Consider the following 19,209-nt stretch of genomic DNA (forward strand, 5'->3'; position numbering starts at 1 on the left):
AATTTTATAAAAGAAGAAGAGCAAGAGAATATATATATATATATATAAGTATTAATATAGAGAGAGTAATAGTAATTCTCTTCTTTTATGTGTTTTGTGTATTTTTACATTGAAGTTTAAGACTATATTTATAGCCATATTTACAAGTGGAGGAAAATATTAGTGGACAATTTTACCCTAAATGAACTATCCACCGTGGTAAAGTGGACTAACTATTTTATTGGTTGATAATAGCACTGTCTTTTCTAAGACCAAGTCAATTATATAGTATGAGTGGCAAATTCGTCCAATTTCTTAGTCTAGATGGACCCCTTTTTTGTCTGTTTTTTCAAGACTTTGCTAATAAGTTCCAATCTAGCTGAGAGTGTTGGAAAATTTTGGAAGATCAATCATTTTCTTTGAATATAAGTTGGGGAGCTAAAAAATTTTAATTTGAAGAGTTGAAATATATATATAAAGAAGCCAAATTCAAGATATAATATATATCTATTTATTTGCATCGTGTGATTAATTTTTCAACGAAAGAGTTTCAATTAACATCTAGTATGTTCTCATAATTTAAATCCAGATTTGCCCTTTCTGAATTATGAGATATTTAAAAAACAACAGCATAGACATGATAGGATGGATTTTCTCGATTTTTAACTAAAGATGTTGAATTTAAGTCTTTCAAAAACCTCTCCTTTTGAGTCAAAAACCGGTAAAACAGAAAAGGAGTAAGAGAAGTTGATTTGTTTTTCTGATATGTTGTCCATATCATCACTAGTGAAGATATTAGCTAATCCCGAAATTATTTTATACCATCAATCTGATTAAAACAGTGGGATTACTATCCTGTATAGAAACTGAGGTTGTTTAGTACGCGGATTAAATTATTTTCGGACTAATTTATGTCACATAAGAGATGAGATAAAATAATTCTAAGTGGGATGGGATAAGGTGGGATATTCATGATTCTGTTTTTTTGATTGACGGTATAATCGTGAAATATCACATCTTGTCCCGCCTACCAAACAACCCCATATTGTCTTGTATTATGGGGTGAGTGTCTTATAAGCTAGAGATGAAAATGACAACTAAAGGCTGATTCTTTTTCAAATTTTGGAAGAAGATTACTTTGGAACATAGCAAATATTTCTAGGACGGATCCACCTTAGGTGAAGGGTGGTCTGGTGTGCACCCTTCGCCGTAAAATTATGTGATGTACAGAGATTTAAGTGTTAGCTATTATACCAATCTTTAGAAACTTTCTTGGTAGTTTCTGGTGAGAAAATGAGCAAATGCAAAATTGGATTTATTATGCAATGTTCTTTTTACATCATCATACTATCTTTTACGTGTCTTTTAGGGTGTGAGTTGCGACTAGAACTATTTCATTATTATGCAAGCTAGAGAAAACTGAAATGAGTATAGCTTCTATTTGTCATCCAATTATGGAGAAATGATGTGAATTGTTGTCGTTTGTATGCAGAGTCAAGAAGTCAAGTCTTTCTACTGGTGTCAATGTGAAAACTTCATTTTTTTCTTTTGCCACTTGCCTTTCTTTTGTTTAGTAAGTGTGACCCTTCTTATACGTTTGGTTTCATATTATGTTTCCTTTTGACAAATTTTACGAATAAGCTAAAGACTATTAATAGATCTAGGTAGATTTACTATATGATTCAAAAACCTTCAGCTAGTTTTCATCTTTCTTGCAATATGGATTTTTCTTCTTCTTTAATTTGCTTCCTTCTGTCTCTTTTTCTGATCTTAGTTCGGGCAAAGGGAAAAAATGATTCAACTTGTCCAAAGTCCTTTTCATGTGGAAATCTTACTGACCTGAGCTTTCCTTTCTCTCTTTCCACACAACCTGATTGTGGAATAATGTTCTTATCTGGCTGTGATGCTAAACCATATCCAAGAATCCAACTGCTTCCTGGAGGAGATTTGTACTATGCTTTAGGTATTTGGTTTAATTATACAGTTTTGCTTGGGGACCCCAAGCTTTATGCCAAGTTGAGAAAACACAAGTGCCAGGCTTTTAACAAAACTTTCTCCCTTCCAGACTCTCCTTCCATTTCTTTCAAAATTTTGAATAATCTCAACTTCTTCAAATGCAACATCACTAGTACTAACACCCCAAACATTACCCACAAGAATGACCATTTTGCTGGTTATAGAATGTACAATGAATGTAAAGGCTTTAGCATATCCTATAAGCTTCCTGGAAGTGATGATGGAGACGTTCAAGAAGGCAATCTTCCTGCCAACTGTTCACTTATCAGTTTGCCAATCAACTCGACCTCAGATGTTGGTGGTTTGTTCAATATGTTAAGCGCCGGTTTTCTAGTAGAATGGAAACTGTCTGAGGACTGTTACCAATGTCACTATGGCAGAGGTCAATGCCAGACTGATATAACCAACAAATTTCATTGCACATATCCAAATAATCAAGGTCTAGTGCATATTTCTTAGGGTCCTTTCTTGTCTTCATATCACATATCTATAATATCTCATAATATTCTTCCTATTTTTTCTTTAGATGCAAAAACGACTAGAAGAAAGTTCGGACTGACTCTGGGAGCAGGTAGTTAAATATTCATTAACAGCAGTGTCTTTTCTGTCTTTCCTATTACAAAATTTCCATGCATATCATTTGAATTTCTTATTCATTGTGGTAAAATCTCAAAACATTTCCTTAATGATAAAGGATGATAAGACAGGCAAGTACCTTACCTTACACAAAATGATTGGATAGTGAAGTTGAGAGGACACTTTCTTTTTGCTTGTGATGTTTTCTTTTTCTGAAAACCTCTGATTACTGATATTTTTTTTCCAGTTTTTGGTGGATTAGGATTGGTGATGATTTGTTTTGCTGTCTACTTTATCTGGTGTTACAAGAAGAGAAAGTTTAGTCCATCCCACTTCCTCTCAACAAAGAAGTTCTCTGACATTTTTAAACATGATATTGAGGGGGGTAGTATATACTTTGGTGTTCCAGTCTTCTCTTATTCAGAACTTGAAGACGCCACAAATGATTTCAATTCCTCTCGAGTACTTGGAGATGGAGGTTTTGGAACTGTTTACTATGGTGAGAGACTTCCTAATCCAACTGAGCTGTGTTTCATCTATATCTTCATGTGCCTAATTCTTTTTCATCAATGACCAGGAAAACTTAAGGATGGACGAGAGGTTGCTGTGAAGCGCCTTTACGAGCACAACTGCAAACGAATGCAGCAGTTTGTAAATGAAATAGAGATCCTTACTAGGCTAAGGCATAACAATCTTGTCACTCTCTATGGCTGCACTTCAAGGCGTAGCCGTGAACTACTCCTTGTCTATGAATACATTCCTAATGGAACTCTTGCTGATCACCTCCATGGTGACAGAGTGAAGGACGGATCACTTGCCTGGCCAGTCCGCATGAACATTGCCATAGAAACTGCTGGTGCATTGGCTTACCTGCATGCTTCTGACGTAATACACTGCGATGTGAAGACTAATAACATACTCCTTGATCACAACTTCAGTGTTAAAGTTGCAGATTTCGGGATATCACAGCTCTTCCCAAATGATGTCTCTCATATTTCAACTGCACCCCGGGGGACCCCTGGCTATATCGATCCAAAGTATCATGAATGTTACCAGCTGACTAGTAAAAGTGATGTTTATAGCTTCGGGGTGGTCCTTGTCGAGCTCATTTCATCAATGCCTGCTGTGGATATGAGTAGGCATAGCCAAGAGATCAATTTGGCTAACTTTGCAATAAACAAGATCGTAAAAGGTGCATTTAATGAGTTGATCAATCCATCCCTGGGGTTTGATTCAGATACCAAGATTTGGGAAATGACTACTTCAGTGGCAGAGCTGGCATTTCTGTGCTTGCAGACAGACAGGGACATAAGGCCCACAATGGTTGAAGTTTTGGATACTCTAAAGGAGATTCAGACTAGTGAATTTGGTAGTGAGAAGAGAACTCAGTCTAATCTCAATGAAAATGAAGCTAAAATAGTAGCCTCTTCTCCTTTCCCTGAATCAGAAGATATGTTATTTTTGAAGAAAGTTAAATCTTTACCTTCTCCAAATTCTGTGACTGATAAATGGATTACTTGCTCTGATATAACTACTACAAAGTAATTAAAAGTTCTATACCTTCTTTCTTTGTTATTGATGTGAATTTTGAGAGATTACGAATGTACAACTGTGAGAAGTTTCTTGAGCTATGTATCTATGAGTGAAAGTGATTTAATTTTTGATTTCATTATATAAGAGCTGTTATATATACTGGCAGGTCCAGCAAATCAGTGGCTCCGTCCAAAGATCCTCTCTGTTTGTTGTCTTTTGGGGTCAAAAACTGGTGTAGCAGAAAATGAATGGGACAAATTAGAAAAAAATTAGAAGTGCTTAAACTAACAAGGTACTACTGGAACTCCTGGAATGGAGGGGCCATGTTAGAAATCTATGCAACTACTAGTGTCACTTTGAGCATTTAGTTATAGTGATATGCACTATTGTTTCAATTTTAGCGATAGACTCATAGTGTGTGTTGCATAAGCTAAGGATGATGATTAATGATTTGATTCTTTTTCAAAACTTTGGAGAAGATGACATGAAACATAGCCTATATTTTTAGCTTCTTCTGTGTATACTCTTCCAATCTTGATAATACTTTCTAGCTAGTTTCTAATGAGAAAGTGAGTAAATGGAAGGTTGTATTTTCATACTATCTTTACGTGCCGTTTAGGGTGTGACTAGAACCATTTCCTTTTTTAATTTCACCTTTGGATCTATCTGCATACCATTTAAATTTCAGTTAACTGAAATGAATATACCTTCTATTTCTACAGTTCAAGTCATCCATTTCCAAAGACTTAGGTCCTGAAATTAATGAGAAGTTGTTTGTTTGCAGACTTAAGAAGTCAAGTCTTTCCACTGGTGTCAAAGGCTAGAAAGGCCAATGTAAGAATTTCCTGTTCTCTTCAGTTTTCTTTTCCCCAGTAAGTCTGACCCTTCTTATACATTTGGTTCCACTTAATGTTTCTTTTTGACAAATGTTACCTGTGAGAAAGACTTGTAATAGTTACAGTGTTTAGAAGTTACTAGTTCTGAAAACGTGCGTTGCACGTTTATCCCAAAATATTTCATATAAATTTTGTATTGTAAATATCATATTTTATCCCCTTCAAATCTGTTGGTATTTACTAAAACAAATCCATTATTTTTATGATAGAAAGTACATTCTCAATAATAATAACAAAACAATAGAAAGTTGTACAATAACAACAAACAAGAAACGTAAACATTAAACAAAACAGATAAAAAGATACAAGAGAAGAGAGCATAGAGATATTCTCATATATTTTTTCAACTTTTTGAAGTGTGTACAATATTGTGTCAAATGTCACTATTTATAGGATAGGATTGAAGAATACAAAGAGTTGTCATGAATATGACATTAATCCATTTGAGATCATGGATGAGAGATGGGAGTAAAAATCATAATGAATATAATTAGTGGGAGTTACATATATTTACATAATGGAGAGTTAGTGAAAATAAAATTTATGTAATTTACTTCACATTAATACAAACAGTAAATCTATAACATTTTAATTTAATGTAGGGGTAAAATTGTAATCTAACTTTTGCCTAACATTCTTCCCACTTTTAGTATAATATAATATGATGATTAGTATGATATGATGGAACTTGATCTTACTGGTGAGCTAGCTAGAATTACAATTCACAAACCTTCTAGTCTTTCCGCTTCTCGCTGTAGAGCTTCAACATGGCTTTGGCTTCTTCTTTTATTTGCTTCCTTCTGTCTCTTCTACTGATCTTAGTTCAGGCAAAGGGAAAAATGAGTCAACTTGTCCGGAATCTTTTTCATGTGGGAGTCTTACTAACTTGAGCTTTCCTTTATCTCTTTCCACACAGTTTGATTGTGGATTAATGACCATGTCTGATTGTGATACTATACCAAATCCAATAATCCAACTGCTTCGAGGAGGGGATTGGTACAATCCTATGGAAAAACCGCATAATTTCACAGTTTGGCTCTCGGACCCCGAAGCTTCATACCATGTTGAGGCACACAAGTGCCAGGCTTGTAGCAAAAGTTTCTCCCTTCAAGATTCTCCTTCTGTTTCTTTCACTACGCCTACGCTTCACGACTTCTTCAAATGTAATAGCACCAGTTATAATGCCCCAAACACTACCCAGAAGAAGAATGATCATTTTGCTGGTTATAAAATGTACAATGGTTGTAAAGACTTAAGTATATACTACAAGCTTTCTGGCGATGATGATGAAGACATTCGAGCAGACAATTTTCCTGCCAACTGTTCACTTATCAGATTGCCAATTGACTCAGTATCATATGATGTTGATGTTCAAAATGTTAAGTCACGTTTTCCTTGTACAATGGGAACTGTCTTACGACTGTTACCAATGTCACCAAGGTGGAGGATAAAACGAACAAATTTCAATGTACATATCTAAATAATCCACATGCTCAAGGTCTAGTGCATATTTCTTATCCTTTCTTGTTTTCATCTCACCTATCAATAATATTTCATAATATTTTCTCTCTTATTTTAGATGCAAAAACAACAAAAAGCAAGTTGGGAGTGACTCTGGGAGCAGGTAATTTAATATCCATTAAATGCAGAGTTCTTTCCTATTTCATAATTTCCATGCATATCATTTAAATTTTCTTACATAATGACAAAAAATGATAGGAGAGACAAGTACCTTAGGTTATAGAAATGTATAAATACTGGAGTTGAGGGAGAATTGCTTTCGCCTGCTAATTCTTTTATCTTTTCCAAAGACCTGTATTATTGACTTCTCGTCCAGTTTTTGGTGGAGTAGAATTGGTGATGACAACTTTAGTTGTCTCCTTTATCTGGTGTTACAAGGAGAGGAAATTTAGTCTATCCCGTTTCCTCTCAACAAAGAAATTCTCGGACATTTTTAAACATGACGTTGAGAGAGGCAGTATATACTTTGGTGTCCCAGTCTTCTCTTATTCAGAACTTGAAGAAGCCACAAATGATTTCAATTCCTCTCGAGTCCTTGGAGATGGAGGTTTCGGAACTGTTTACTATGGTGAGAGACTCCCAAATCCAACTGAGCTATGCTTCAACTGTTTCTTCATGTACCTAATTCTTGTTCATCAATGACAAGGAAAACTTAAAGATGGAAGGGAGGTTTCTGTGAAGCGCCTTTACGAGCACAACTGCAAACAAATGCAGCAGGTTGTAAATAAAATTGAGTTCCTTACTAGGTTAAGGCACAGCAATCTTGTAACTCACGTGGCCGATTCACATGAGCATTGCCATAGAAACTGCTGGTGCATTGGCTTACCTGCATGCTTCTGATGTAATACACTGCGATGTGAAGACTAACAACATACTCCTTGATCACAACTTTAGTGTTAAAGTTGCAGATTTCGGAATTTCAAGGCTCTTCCCAAATAATGTGTCTCATATTTCAACTGCACCCAGGGGACCCCTGGCTATATCGATCCAAAGTATCAAGAATGTTACCAGTTGACTAGTAAAAGCGATGTTTATAGCTTCGGGGTGGTCCGTGTTGAACTCATTTCATCAATGCCAGCTGTGGATATGAACAGGCATAGCCAAGAGATTATTCTGGCTAACTTGGCAGTAAACAAGATCGTAAAATGTGCATTTCACGAGTTGATCGATCCATCCCTGGGGTTCGCTTCAGATACCAAGATTTGGGAAATGACTACTTCAGTGACAGAGCTGGCTTTTCTGTGCTTACAGACTGATAGGGACATGAGGCCTACTATGGTTGAAGTTTTGGATATTCTAAAGGAGATTCAGACTAGTGAATTTGACAACGAGAAGAGAACTTAGTTTAATCTCAATGACAATGAAGCGAAAATAGTAGCCTCTTCTCCTTTCCCAGGATCAGAAGAAATGTTATTGTTGGAACAAGTTAAATCACTACCTTCTCCAAATTCTGTGACTGAAAAATGAATTACTTGCTCTGATATAACTAGCACAAAGTAGTTAAAAGTTCTACACTCCCTTTCTTTGCTATTGATGTACATTTTGTGTGTACAAATGTACTACCGTGAGAAGTTTCTTGATCTATGTATCTATCAATTTTTAGTTTCATTATATAAGAGTTTACGATATACACCTTCTCAGTGTAATTTTTTTCACTCTATTTGTGTAATGCTGCAGTATCAGCTTTGTACTGCTGGACAGTCTATTTTTTCTAATAAAATTTACTTTTAGGTCTTTTTGGAAAGTCACTTGGGTAATTGGGATTGATATAATTTAGTGGCGGAGTCAGAAATTTTAGTAAGGGGGTTCAAAATCTAAAAAAATAGACTAATGAACTAGTCAAGGAGGTTCGACGTGTACTATATATACATAAAAAAATTATTTTAATCATATATAAATAGTATAATTTTTTCCCGAACGGATTCAGATGAAGATGAACCCCTGACTGTAAGGTGGCTCTGCCACTGGTATAATTACTAGGGTAGTAATTACCAGCCTAGTAATTACTAATTACACAACGTAGTCATAAAGTGCATTTTGGGGTGTCTTTCTACTAGTGTGAATTGCTTTTATATTGCTGAGTCAAGAAGTCAAGTCTTTCTACTGGTGTGAATTGCTAGAAAAGCTAATGTGAACATTTCCTTTTTATTCTTCACCTTTCTTGTCCCTAATAAATCTGACCCTTCTTATATGTTTGTGTTGCACTTTTTTCTTTTTAACAAACATTACCAATAAACTTAAGACTAGTAATGGTGAAAGTGTTCAGTTCTTATAAGATATAGACTTCTAGAGTCGCAATTCATAAAACTTCAGTTATATTCAATATGGATTTGGCTTCTTCTTTTATTTGTTTCCTTCTATCTCTACTTCTGATCTTAGTTCAGGCAAAGGGATCAAGAAATGATTCAACTTGTCCAAAGTCCTTTTCATGTGGAAATTTTACTGACCTGAGATTTCCTTACTCTCTTTCCACACAACCTCACTGTGGAATAATGACCATGTATGGTTGTGATGCTAAACCATTTCCGAAAATCCGACTGATTCCTGAAGGAGATTGGTACTATGCTTTAGAGAAGCATAGTTCATCAGTTTGGATTGGGGACATGAATCTTAAAACAACGTTGACGCAACATAAGTGCCAGGCTTTTAACAAAAATTTCTCCCTTCCAAACTCTCCTTCTATTTCTTTCAATATGATTAATATTAACAACTTCTTCAAATGCATCAGTACCAGTAATAATGCCCTTAACATTACTCACAAGATAAACGGTTATTTTGCTGGTTATAAAATGTACAGTGGCTGTGAAGGCTTTAGCATATACTACAACCTTTCCCGAAATAGTGATGAATACATAGAAGCACACAATCTTCCTACCAATTGCTCACTTATCAGATTGCCAATTTATTCCAGGGATGGGGATGATGATTTGTTTAACATGTTAGGTCCCGAAATTCTAGTAGAATGGAAACTGTCCGATGACTGTAACAAATGTAACTATGGTGGAGGTCAATGCCAGACTGATAAAACCAACAAATTTCATTGTCACAAAGGTAGACATCTCATAAATAATCTTTACTTTGAAGGTCAAGTTCATGCTACTTAAGTCCCTTTCTTGTTTCATGCCGCATATGTGATGTATTTCATATTATTGCCCCATTCTGTAGATGCAAAAACACCTACAAGTAGAACCGATCAAAGAAAAGAAACAACTGGAAGAAATATGGTGAAGCTGATTCTGAGCACAGGTAGGAAAATATATTTTAATTGCTGCCATTTATTATTATTACAGAATATTCATGCATATCATTTAAAATTTCAATCATTTTGTATAAGCTCAAAACCTTTGTTCTAGCGATAAAGAAAACAGAAAGAAGAGACTTAAAATAATTTAGGTTAGAACAAAATGTATGGATGTGGAGTTAAGGGAGAATTCCTTCTCATTGCTATTTCTTTTTGCTTTTCCAAAGACATGGATTACTAACTTCTCTTCCAGTCTTTGGTGGAGTAGGATCGGTGATCATAACTTCTATAGTTATATACTTTATTTGGCGTTACAAGAAGAGGAAATTTAGTTCATCCCACTTCTTCTCGACAAGGAAATTGTCAGATATCTTTAATCATGATGTTGAGGGAGGCAGTATATACTTTGGTGTCCCAGTCTTCTCTTATTCAGAACTTGAAGAAGCCACAGATAATTTCAATTCCTCTAGAGTACTTGGAAATGGAGGTTACGGAACTGTTTACTATGGTGAGAAACCTGTTAATCTAGATATGCATCAACTATTTTTCTTCTTGTGGCTAATTCTTTTCCATGGATGAACAGGAAAACTTAAAGATAGACGGGAGATTGCTGTAAAGCGCCTCTACGAGCACAACTTCAAGCGAATGGAGCAGTTTGTAAATGAAATTGATATCCTTACTAGACTAAGGCACAACAATCTTGTCACCCTCTATGGCTGCACTTCAAGGCGAAGCCGTGAACTACTACTTGTCTATGAATATATTCCTAATGGTACTCTTGCTGATCACCTTCATGGTGACATAGCGAAGGATGGATCACTTACCTGGCCAATCCGCATGAACATTGCCGTAGAAACTGCTGGTGCATTGGCTTACCTGCATTCTTCTGATGTAATACACTGCGATGTGAAGACTAATAACATACTCCTTGATCACAACTTTAGTGTTAAAGTTGCAGATTTCGGGATTTCAAGACTCTTCCCAAATGACGTCTCTCATATTTCAACTACACCCCGGGGTACCCCTGGCTATATCGATCCAAAGTATCACGAATGTTACCAGCTGACTTGTAAAAGCGATGTCTATAGCTTCGGGGTGGTACTTGTTGAGCTCATTTCATCAATGCCAGCTGTGGATATGAACAGGCAGAGCCAAGAGATCAATTTGGCCAACTTTGCAATAAACAAGATCATAAAATCTGCAGTTAACGAGTTGATTGATCCATCCCTGGGGTTCGATTCAGATACCAAGACTCGGGAAATGACTACTTCAGTGGCAGAGCTGGCTTTTCTTTGCTTGCAGACAGATAGGGATGTGAGGCCTACTATGGTTGAAGTTTTGGATACTCTAAAGGAGATTCAGACTAATTTCAATGCCAATGAATCAGAAGATATTTTCGTGTTGAAGAAAGTTAAATCACTACCTTCTCCTAATTCTGTGACTGATAAATGGATTACTTGCTCTGATATAACTATTACAATGTAGTTAAGATTTCTATACTCCTTTCTTTGTTAATTTTATGTAAATTTTGGAAGACTGCAAATGTCCTACTGTGAGAAGTTTCTTGAGCTATGTATCTACTAGTGGAAGTGATTCAGTTTTTAATTTCATTATATAAGAGCTTGTGTTTTATACACTGGCAGTTTAAGAACTTTTTAATTGAGAACCATGGAGTTATTGAGGAACAGCATTAGTTATATGCACTCTTGTTTCAATCTTTGTCATACACTCAGAGTCTCTTGGATTTATGGGGTGAGTGTTCCATAAGTTAGGGATGAAAATTAATGATTGATTCTTTTTCAGATTGCATGGAACATAGCAAATATTTTCTAGTGATGAAGGTTGGAAACATTTTCTTGATAATCAGTTTGCTAACCTACAAGACGAGGACATCTTTGAGGAAGGTGATGAAGAGGATTCGTTGGATCACTGTTTTGCGAATGCAGCTAGGGATGCAGATATTTCTCCTAGGCAACAACGCAATAACAAAAAGAAGCATGGAAGAAAGAATAGTTGGGATGGCAAGGTGACTGGGGAGTTTGTTCCAAGGCACCTACCAATGCGACTGGTAAAGCAAAATCATATGACAGTATTAACAAATTCAACAAGATCCAATAATTCTAAGAAGTGATGAACTATCAAGCATTGTTGGAGAGATTTGAAGAACACAAGAGGAAAATACTTCAGGTTACTTTAGATAGGCAATCAATCTTTTTTAATTCATGAATCTTTAAAAGGAAGTTTGAGGTCGATAACTCAACCTTCTTCTTGGTTGTTATAATTTTTCACTATTTAAGCATCCTCATTTGTAATATCATAATAGTTTATAGAACATACTCTGTGGTGATCACAAAATACCTAGTTCTTTCTAACTCTTATTTTCTTCATGCTTGTTAGTTAGTAGAGGTTTGTTACCTCATTATAATTGGTAAGGTACGGCCTAGAAACCCCCCCCCCCTCCCGCTTGTACTATCCCTGTTGAGATTTTCTTATTTCAAATAAAAGGTTACTAAACAACCTGTCTAGTGGTAAATTTGCGGGAAAAAAAATGTTGCTAGCAAGACTCGAACTCCTAACCTTCAAGCCAAAAGACTTTGTACCCACTAAACCATCTAGCAAAAGAATTTTCTTAACCTATAGAAAATATGATGAGAAGTCTCCGTTAATATGCCGAGTCAACAAGTCAAGTCTTTCTACTGGTGTTGATGGGCTAGAAAAGGTAATGTGGAAATTTCCTTTTTACTTAGTCTTTCTTTTGCTCAATAAGTCTGACCCCTCTTATACGTTTGGTTGTACATAGTGTTTCTTTTTTTACAAATATTTATGAATAAGCTAACAACTAGTTATGGAACTTGATCCTATAAAATAGTCTATTTTGCTAGAATTGCAATTCACAAATCTTCAATATGGCTTTTCTTTCTTCTTTTGTTTCCTTTCTTCTATCTCTACTTCTGATCTTAATTCAAGCAAAGGGAAGAAATGATTCAACTTGTCCAAAGTCCTTTTCATGTGGAAATTTTACTAACATGAGCTTTCCTTTCACTCTTCTAACACAAGGGGACTGTGGAATAATGTCCATTTCTGATTGTGATACTAAACCATACCCAAGAATCCAATTGCTTCCTGGAGGAGATTGGTATGATGCTATAGACGATCCGTTGAATTATACATTATTGTTAGTGGATCCGAAGCTTCAAACTATATTGAGGAATAACAAGTGCCAGGCCTTTGAAAAAAATATCTCCCTTCCAGATTCTCCTTCTGTTTCTTTCGAAATTATCCGAGTATATTTGCGTGATTATTACAAATGCAACAACACTAGTAGTAACAACCAGCATTTTTCTGGTTATAAAATGTACAATGGTTGTAAAGGATTTAGCATATACTACAAGCTTCCTGGAAGTGATGATGAAGACGTTCGAGCAGGCAATCTTACTGCCAACTGTTCACTTCTCCAATTGCCAATTCGTGCAACATTAGATGACAACTTTGATACTACCGGATTTCTAGTAGAATGGAAACTATCTGATGACTGTAACAAATGTCACTATGATGGAGGTCAATGCCGGACTGATCAAACCAACAAATTTTATTGTCAAAAAGGTAGACATTTCCAGATAATTAACATGCTCAAAGTCTAGTGCATATTTCTTAGGCTTCTTTTTTGTTTTCATATCACATATCAATAATATGTAATAACATTTTCCCTTTTGTAGATGCAACAATATCTACAAGAAGTATGGTGGGGCTGGTTCTTGCCACAGGTAGTTTTAATATATATTAAGCTGCAATGCTATTTTCTAGTTTTGTACTATTTTTTATACCTTCTTGGCACTCCTTAGTGAAATCTATTACCTTTTCTCATCAAAAAAGGGAAAAGTCCTTCTCCTTTCTATTTCTTTATTTTAATTGTTTTATTTGAGTGACCTGGAGTCCTGACTTCTCTTCCAGGTTTTGGTGGAATAGGGTTGGTGATCATAGCTTGTTTAGTTGTCTACTTTATCTGGCGTTACAAGACGAGGAAACTTAGCCCATCCCGCTTCCTCTCAACAAAGAAGTTCTTGGACATTTTTAAACATGATGTTGAGGGATATAGTATATACCTTGGTGTCCCAGTCTTCTCTTATTCAGAACTTGAAGAAGCCACAAATGATTTCAATCCCTCTAGAGTCCTTGGAGATGGAGGTTTCGGAACTGTTTACTATGGTGAGAAACCTGTTAATCTAGATATGCATCAACTATTTCTTCTTGTGGCTAATTCTTTTCCATGGATGAACAGGAAAACTTAAAGATAGACGGGAGATTGCTGTAAAGCGCCTCTACGAGCACAACTTCAAGCGAATGGAGCAGTTTGTAAATGAAATTGATATCCTTACTAGACTAAGGCACAACAATCTTGTCACCCTCTATGGCTGCACTTCAAGGCGAAGCCGTGAACTACTACTTGTCTATGAATATATTCCTAATGGTACTCTTGCTGATCACCTTCATGGTGACATAGCGAAGGATGGATCACTTACCTGGCCAATCCGCATGAACATTGCCGTAGAAACTGCTGGTGCATTGGCTTACCTGCATTCTTCTGATGTAATACACTGCGATGTGAAGACTAACAACATACTCCTTGATCACAACTTTAGTGTTAAAGTTGCAGATTTCGGGATTTCAAGGCTCTTCCCAAATAACGTCTCTCATATTTCAACTACACCCCGGGGTACCCCTGGCTATATTGATCCAAAGTATCACGAATGTTACCAGCTGACTTGTAAAAGTGATGTCTATAGCTTCGGGGTGGTCCTTGTTGAGCTCATTTCATCAATGCCTGTTGTGGATATGAACAGGCAGAGCCAAGAGATCAATTTGGCCAACTTTGCAATAAACAAGATCATAAAATCTGCAGTTAACGAGTTGATTGATCCATCCCTGGGGTTCGATTCAGATTCCAAGACTCGGGAAATGACTACTTCAGTGGCAGAGCTGGCTTTTCTGTGCTTGCAGACCGATAGGGACATGAGGCCTACCATGGTTGAAGTTTTGGATATTCTAAAGGAGATTCAGACTAGTGAATTTGACAACGAGAAGAAAGAAGATTGTAGTCTCAATGAAGCTAAAATAGTTGCAGCACCTCCTTTTCCTGAATCAGAAGATGAGTTGTTGCTGAAGCAAATTAAATCACTACCTTCTCCAAATTCTGTGACTGGTAAATGGATTACTTGTTCTAGTATAACTAGTACAAAGTAGTTCTGTACTCCCTTCCTTTGTTATTGATGTAGATTTTGGGAGACTATGAATGTACTACTGTGAGAATTTTCTTGAGCAATGTATCTACGAGTGAAAGTGATTCAATTTTTTAATTTTATTATATAAGAGCTGTTATATACACTGGCAGGTCGTAAAATGTGAAGGGGATCACCGGAGTAACTTTCTGACAAAGCAGTGGCTCCGTCCAAACACACTGATGGGAGAAAATAGAGAAAAAAGAAAAGTCAATTTGAGTATTTAGTCATAGTGATATGCACTATTGTTACAATCTTAGAGATGGAATTGAGAGGCCAGTGTTCCATATGCTAGGATGTCGATTAATGATTTGTTTCTTATTCAAAATTTTGACGAATATGGCTTGAAACATTACAAATATTTCTACCTTACACCATATATACATGACCGCAAAACTTGAAAAACTTTCTTGGTAATTTCTAGCGAGAAAATGAGCAAATCGAAGACTGGTTTGTTAACCATAAGGAGGAGATATGAAGCTACCTGCTAAGGGCAGAAATGATTCAACTTGTCCAAAGTCCTTTTCATGTGGAAATCTTACTGACCTGAGCTTTCCTTTCTCCCATTCCACACGACCCGACTGTGGAATAATGCTTATGTCTGGTTGTGATGCTAAACTATTTCCAAGAATCCAGTTGGTTCCCGAAGGAGATTGGTACTATGCTCTAGGCAAGGAGTATAGTTATACTATTTTACTCATGGACCTGAAGCTTCAGACCACGTTGAGGCAACACAAGTGCCAGGCTTTTAACAAAAATATCTCCCTTTCAGACTCTCCTTCGATTTCTTTCACTACAAACCTTCAGAACTTCTTTAAATGCAACAGGACTAGTAGTAACAACCCATACATTCATCAGAAAATGAAATATCATTTTGATGGTTATAATTCGTCCGATGGCTGTGATGGATTCACCATATACTACAAGTTTGATGAAGTTGATGATGAAGACATTCTAGCAGGAAATCATACTTCCAACTGTTCACTTATCAGATTGCCAATTCAGTCAAGGGATGGTGATTTGCTTAAAATGTTAAGTCCCGAAATTTTTGTAGAATGGAAACTGTCTGATGACTGTAACAAATGTCACTATGGTGGAGGTCGATGCCAGACTGATAAGAACAACAATTTTCTTTGTTACAAAGGTAGACATCTCAAAATAATCTACATGTTCAAGGTCAATGCATATTTCTTAGGGTCCTTTCTTGTTTCATATCACATCTGATAATTTTCCCTCTTATTTGTATCTGCAAAAGCAAATAGAAGCAAGTTGGGACTGATTCTTGGAACAGGTAGTTAAATATCCATTAATCTCATCTTTCTTTTGTATTTCAGAATTCCATACATGTCATTTGAATTTTATTGTTCATTGTGGTAAATGCTCAAACTATATCCATATTGACAAAGTGGAGTTGAGAGATTGCGATGTTTAGACTTTGTTGTTTTGATAACCTTCGATTATTAATTCCTTTCCAGTTTTTGGAGGAATATTGGTGATGATAACTTGTTTAGCAGTCTACTTTATCTGGTGTTATAAGAAGAGGAAATTTAGTCCATCCCATTTCCTCTCAACAAAGAAATTCTCGGACATTTTTAAACATGATGTTGAGGGAGGCAGCATATACTTTGGTGTCCCAGTCTTCTCTTATTCAGAACTTGAAGAAGCCACTAATGATTTCAATTCCTCTCGAGTCCTTGGAGATGGAGGTTTCGGAACTGTTTACTATGGTGAGAGACTTCCTAATCCAACTGAGCTATGCTTCAATTCTTTCTTCATGTGCCTAATTCTTGTTCATTAATGACTAGGAAAACTTAAGGATGGAAGAGAGGTTGCTGTGAAGCGCCTCTATGAGCACAACTGCAAACGAATGCAGCAGTTTGTAAATGAAATTGAGATCCTTACTAGGCTAAGGCAGATTAATCTTGTCACCCTCTATGGCTGCACTTCATGGCGAAGCCGTGAACTACTCCTTGTCTATGAATACATTCCTAATGGAACTCTTGCTGATCACCTCCATGGTGACAGGGTGAAGGACGGATCACTCACCTGGCCAGTCCGCATGAACATTGCCATAGAAACTGCTGGTGCATTGGCTTACCTGCATGCTTCTGACGTCATACACTGTGATGTGAAGACTAATAACATACTCCTTGATCAGAATTTTAGTGTTAAAGTTGCAGATTTTGGGATATCAAGGCTCTTCCCAAATGATGTCTCTCATATTTCAACTGCACCACGGGGAACCCCTGGCTATATCGATCCAAAGTATCACGAATGTTACCAGCTGACTAGTAAAAGTGACGTTTATAGCTTTGGGGTGGTCCTAGTTGAACTCATTTCATCAATGACTGCTGTGGATATGAACAGGCATACCCAAGAGATTAATTTAGCTAATTTTGCAATAAACAAGATTGTAAAATGTGCATTTCACGAGTTGATCGATCCATCCCTGGGGTTCGATTCAGATACCAAGATTTGGGAAATGACTACTTCAGTGGCAGAGTTGGCTTTTCTGTGCTTACATACAGATAGGGACATGAGGCCTACTATGGTTGAAGTTTTGGATATTCTAAAAGAGATTCAGACTAGTGAATTTGGCAATGAGAAGAGAGCTAAGTTATTCCTGAATCAAGTTAAATCACTACCTTTACCAAATTCTGTGACTGATAAATGGATTACTTGTTCTAGTACTATAACTAATACATAGTAGTGAAACTTACATGTCCCCTTCCTTTGTTATTGGTGTAAATTTTGAGAGACCATGAATGTACTACCGTGAGAAGTTTCTTGTTATGTTGTTGTTCAGACTCTTCAAAAATGTTGACGGATGCATGCCGGATACTCTAAAAAATAGTGCATTTTGGAGAATTTGATACGGTAACAATTTTGAAGAGTCCGAGCAATATAGAACTTTCTTGAGCTATGTATCTTAATATTTATGAGTGTAAAAATGTGTTATCCTCTGTGTAACATGTTTATCTAACTTTAATTTACATGTTATCATATTACATTTGTTATAAACAGTTAATTCCTTTGTCTTAATTTATATGATATTTTTTTTAGTTTGTTCAAAAGAAAATAATATATTTTTATAATTAAAATAATTAAACTTTTAATATCCAGTTTTACCTGTTGTCCATTCATATAATTAACTTTTGGTCCATTCTATATCTTGCTGTTAGCAAATCGTCTAGTATAACGGAGCTCCAACATGAAATAAGTGGACTCCACGTGTCCAAATTTGCCCCTGTACTTTTGACTATAATTAAAAATTATTTTCAAGTTTGAGCTCTGTTAGGAATAAGGGTAAAAGAGACTTTTTCCTAACTCCAACTTTAAATGGATCGACCTCTATATTCCATGTTCTAGCTCTAGCCAATGGTTGACCTGCCAAAAATGAAGGCAAAAAACAAAAAGAATATTCCACCTATATATTGATATTTTTAGTTACCCAACCGATGTTCGAAGTTTGCATTGAAATTCCAACTAAATTTGGATCGTGTATTGTAGTATTCATTCGAAGGTTATATTCCAATAAAATTCTCTTCATACTCGAAATCTCTGATTAAGGATGAAATAGTTTCGTCACACCACAACTCATGATTTTATATTTATTTTTTTATCAAACAAAGATAATTTTTTTTGTCTTTGCCTTTTTATTTAATGGTTTAGCCTTAAAAGATCACATTCAAAGAAGTTTGCTCTCAAAGTACGATAATCCCTCCATCTCAATATATGACACAATTTTATTTTTAATCTATCTTAAAAAGAATTTCACATTTCTATAATTTGATATAACTTAGCTTTAAAATAGTCACATAAATATCTACATTTTATTTTAGACCACATATTTTAAAAATTTATATTTTTTTTCTTAAATTTTATATTAAATTAAATGATGCCACATAAATTGATACGGAACGAGTATAACTTAATATTCTTTAGCAAAATGCATTATAATAAAATTAGCTGTCACCACTTGTTGAGTCAGAAAAATACAATGGAGTAGAAACCTAGGCATAGGCTAATTCAAAAGTGCTTTTTTTTTTCTAGATTGATTAAATATATGATTATTTTCAATAGTCAAATTATTATTGAAGTCTTTTAATTCGGCTAAGTTACAGTCAATGAGAAAGTTGGTGAGCAAAATACTCAAATATTCATATTTATA

At 35.7% G+C, this 19,209-nt stretch overlaps 4 protein-coding genes and 1 pseudogene across 8 annotated transcripts; all 5 read left to right on the forward strand.

The window, feature by feature from the left end:
* Window positions 1-1,156: 1,156 nt before the first annotated feature.
* LOC129879929 (LEAF RUST 10 DISEASE-RESISTANCE LOCUS RECEPTOR-LIKE PROTEIN KINASE-like 1.1) lies at window positions 1,157-6,004 on the forward strand. Of its 3 annotated transcripts, none has more exons than XM_055953680.1 (6): window positions 1,158-2,434; window positions 2,522-2,566; window positions 2,819-3,070; window positions 3,149-4,112; window positions 4,889-4,938; window positions 5,917-6,004. In XM_055953680.1, the coding sequence occupies exons 1-5, from the start codon at window positions 1,657-1,659 to the stop codon at window positions 4,926-4,928; spliced, it is 2,079 nt and encodes a 692-aa protein (XP_055809655.1). In that variant the 5' UTR covers window positions 1,158-1,656; the 3' UTR covers window positions 4,929-4,938; window positions 5,917-6,004. The 3 variants fall into 3 exon arrangements, with proteins under 3 accessions (XP_055809654.1, XP_055809655.1, XP_055809656.1); XM_055953681.1 differs by having other exon boundaries at window positions 4,889-4,976; window positions 5,917-5,991; XM_055953679.1 differs by lacking the exons at window positions 4,889-4,938; window positions 5,917-6,004 and adding an exon at window positions 4,271-4,559 and having other exon boundaries at window positions 1,157-2,434.
* On the forward strand, window positions 5,677-8,143 carry LOC129879930 (LEAF RUST 10 DISEASE-RESISTANCE LOCUS RECEPTOR-LIKE PROTEIN KINASE-like 1.1; annotated as a pseudogene).
* A 616-nt stretch (window positions 8,144-8,759) lies between these two features.
* On the forward strand, window positions 8,760-11,428 carry LOC129879931 (LEAF RUST 10 DISEASE-RESISTANCE LOCUS RECEPTOR-LIKE PROTEIN KINASE-like 1.1). 2 transcript variants are annotated; one of them, XM_055953682.1, is made up of 4 exons: window positions 8,760-9,572; window positions 9,687-9,767; window positions 10,016-10,270; window positions 10,346-11,428. In XM_055953682.1, the coding sequence occupies exons 1-4, from the start codon at window positions 8,846-8,848 to the stop codon at window positions 11,245-11,247; spliced, it is 1,965 nt and encodes a 654-aa protein (XP_055809657.1). In that variant the 5' UTR covers window positions 8,760-8,845; the 3' UTR covers window positions 11,248-11,428. The 2 variants fall into 2 exon arrangements, with proteins under 2 accessions (XP_055809657.1, XP_055809660.1); XM_055953685.1 differs by having other exon boundaries at window positions 10,031-10,270.
* A 1,185-nt stretch (window positions 11,429-12,613) lies between these two features.
* On the forward strand, window positions 12,614-15,252 carry LOC129879932 (LEAF RUST 10 DISEASE-RESISTANCE LOCUS RECEPTOR-LIKE PROTEIN KINASE-like 1.1). 2 transcript variants are annotated; one of them, XM_055953687.1, is made up of 5 exons: window positions 12,614-13,365; window positions 13,479-13,526; window positions 13,714-13,968; window positions 14,042-14,962; window positions 15,152-15,252. In XM_055953687.1, exons 1-5 carry the CDS (start codon window positions 12,669-12,671, stop codon window positions 15,163-15,165), a joined length of 1,935 nt encoding a protein of 644 aa, XP_055809662.1. In that variant the 5' UTR covers window positions 12,614-12,668; the 3' UTR covers window positions 15,166-15,252. The 2 variants fall into 2 exon arrangements, with proteins under 2 accessions (XP_055809662.1, XP_055809661.1); XM_055953686.1 differs by lacking the exon at window positions 15,152-15,252 and having other exon boundaries at window positions 14,042-15,129.
* Window positions 15,253-15,488: 236 nt separating this feature from the next.
* On the forward strand, window positions 15,489-18,031 carry LOC129879933 (LEAF RUST 10 DISEASE-RESISTANCE LOCUS RECEPTOR-LIKE PROTEIN KINASE-like 1.1). The gene is made up of 4 exons (XM_055953688.1): window positions 15,489-16,182; window positions 16,294-16,329; window positions 16,514-16,765; window positions 16,844-18,031. The coding sequence occupies exons 1-4, from the start codon at window positions 15,513-15,515 to the stop codon at window positions 17,743-17,745; spliced, it is 1,860 nt and encodes a 619-aa protein (XP_055809663.1). The 5' UTR covers window positions 15,489-15,512; the 3' UTR covers window positions 17,746-18,031.
* The last annotated feature ends 1,178 nt before the right edge of the window (window positions 18,032-19,209 follow it).

This window comes from Solanum dulcamara, chromosome 2 (genome assembly GCF_947179165.1).
Source record: "Solanum dulcamara chromosome 2, daSolDulc1.2, whole genome shotgun sequence".
NCBI lineage: Eukaryota > Viridiplantae > Streptophyta > Magnoliopsida > Solanales > Solanaceae > Solanum > Solanum dulcamara.

Coding starts and splice junctions, on each gene's coding strand:
- LOC129879929 (XM_055953679.1), top strand. CDS start 1,657: ATGATTCAAAAACCTTCAGCTAGTTTTCATCTTTCTTGCAATATGGAT. Junction 2,435..2,521: donor CACATATCCAAATAATCAAG/GTCTAGTGCATA, acceptor TTTTTTCTTTAG/ATGCAAAAACGACTAGAAGA. Junction 3,071..3,148: donor TTTTGGAACTGTTTACTATG/GTGAGAGACTTC, acceptor ATCAATGACCAG/GAAAACTTAAGGATGGACGA.
- LOC129879931 (XM_055953682.1), top strand. CDS start 8,846: ATGGATTTGGCTTCTTCTTTTATTTGTTTCCTTCTATCTCTACTTCTG. Junction 9,768..10,015: donor GAAGCTGATTCTGAGCACAG/GTAGGAAAATAT, acceptor CTTCTCTTCCAG/TCTTTGGTGGAGTAGGATCG. Junction 10,271..10,345: donor TTACGGAACTGTTTACTATG/GTGAGAAACCTG, acceptor ATGGATGAACAG/GAAAACTTAAAGATAGACGG.
- LOC129879932 (XM_055953686.1), top strand. CDS start 12,669: ATGGCTTTTCTTTCTTCTTTTGTTTCCTTTCTTCTATCTCTACTTCTG. Junction 13,366..13,478: donor CAAATTTTATTGTCAAAAAG/GTAGACATTTCC, acceptor TCCCTTTTGTAG/ATGCAACAATATCTACAAGA. Junction 13,527..13,713: donor GGGGCTGGTTCTTGCCACAG/GTAGTTTTAATA, acceptor CTTCTCTTCCAG/GTTTTGGTGGAATAGGGTTG.
- LOC129879933 (XM_055953688.1), top strand. CDS start 15,513: ATGAAGCTACCTGCTAAGGGCAGAAATGATTCAACTTGTCCAAAGTCC. Junction 16,330..16,513: donor GGGACTGATTCTTGGAACAG/GTAGTTAAATAT, acceptor ATTCCTTTCCAG/TTTTTGGAGGAATATTGGTG. Junction 16,766..16,843: donor TTTCGGAACTGTTTACTATG/GTGAGAGACTTC, acceptor ATTAATGACTAG/GAAAACTTAAGGATGGAAGA.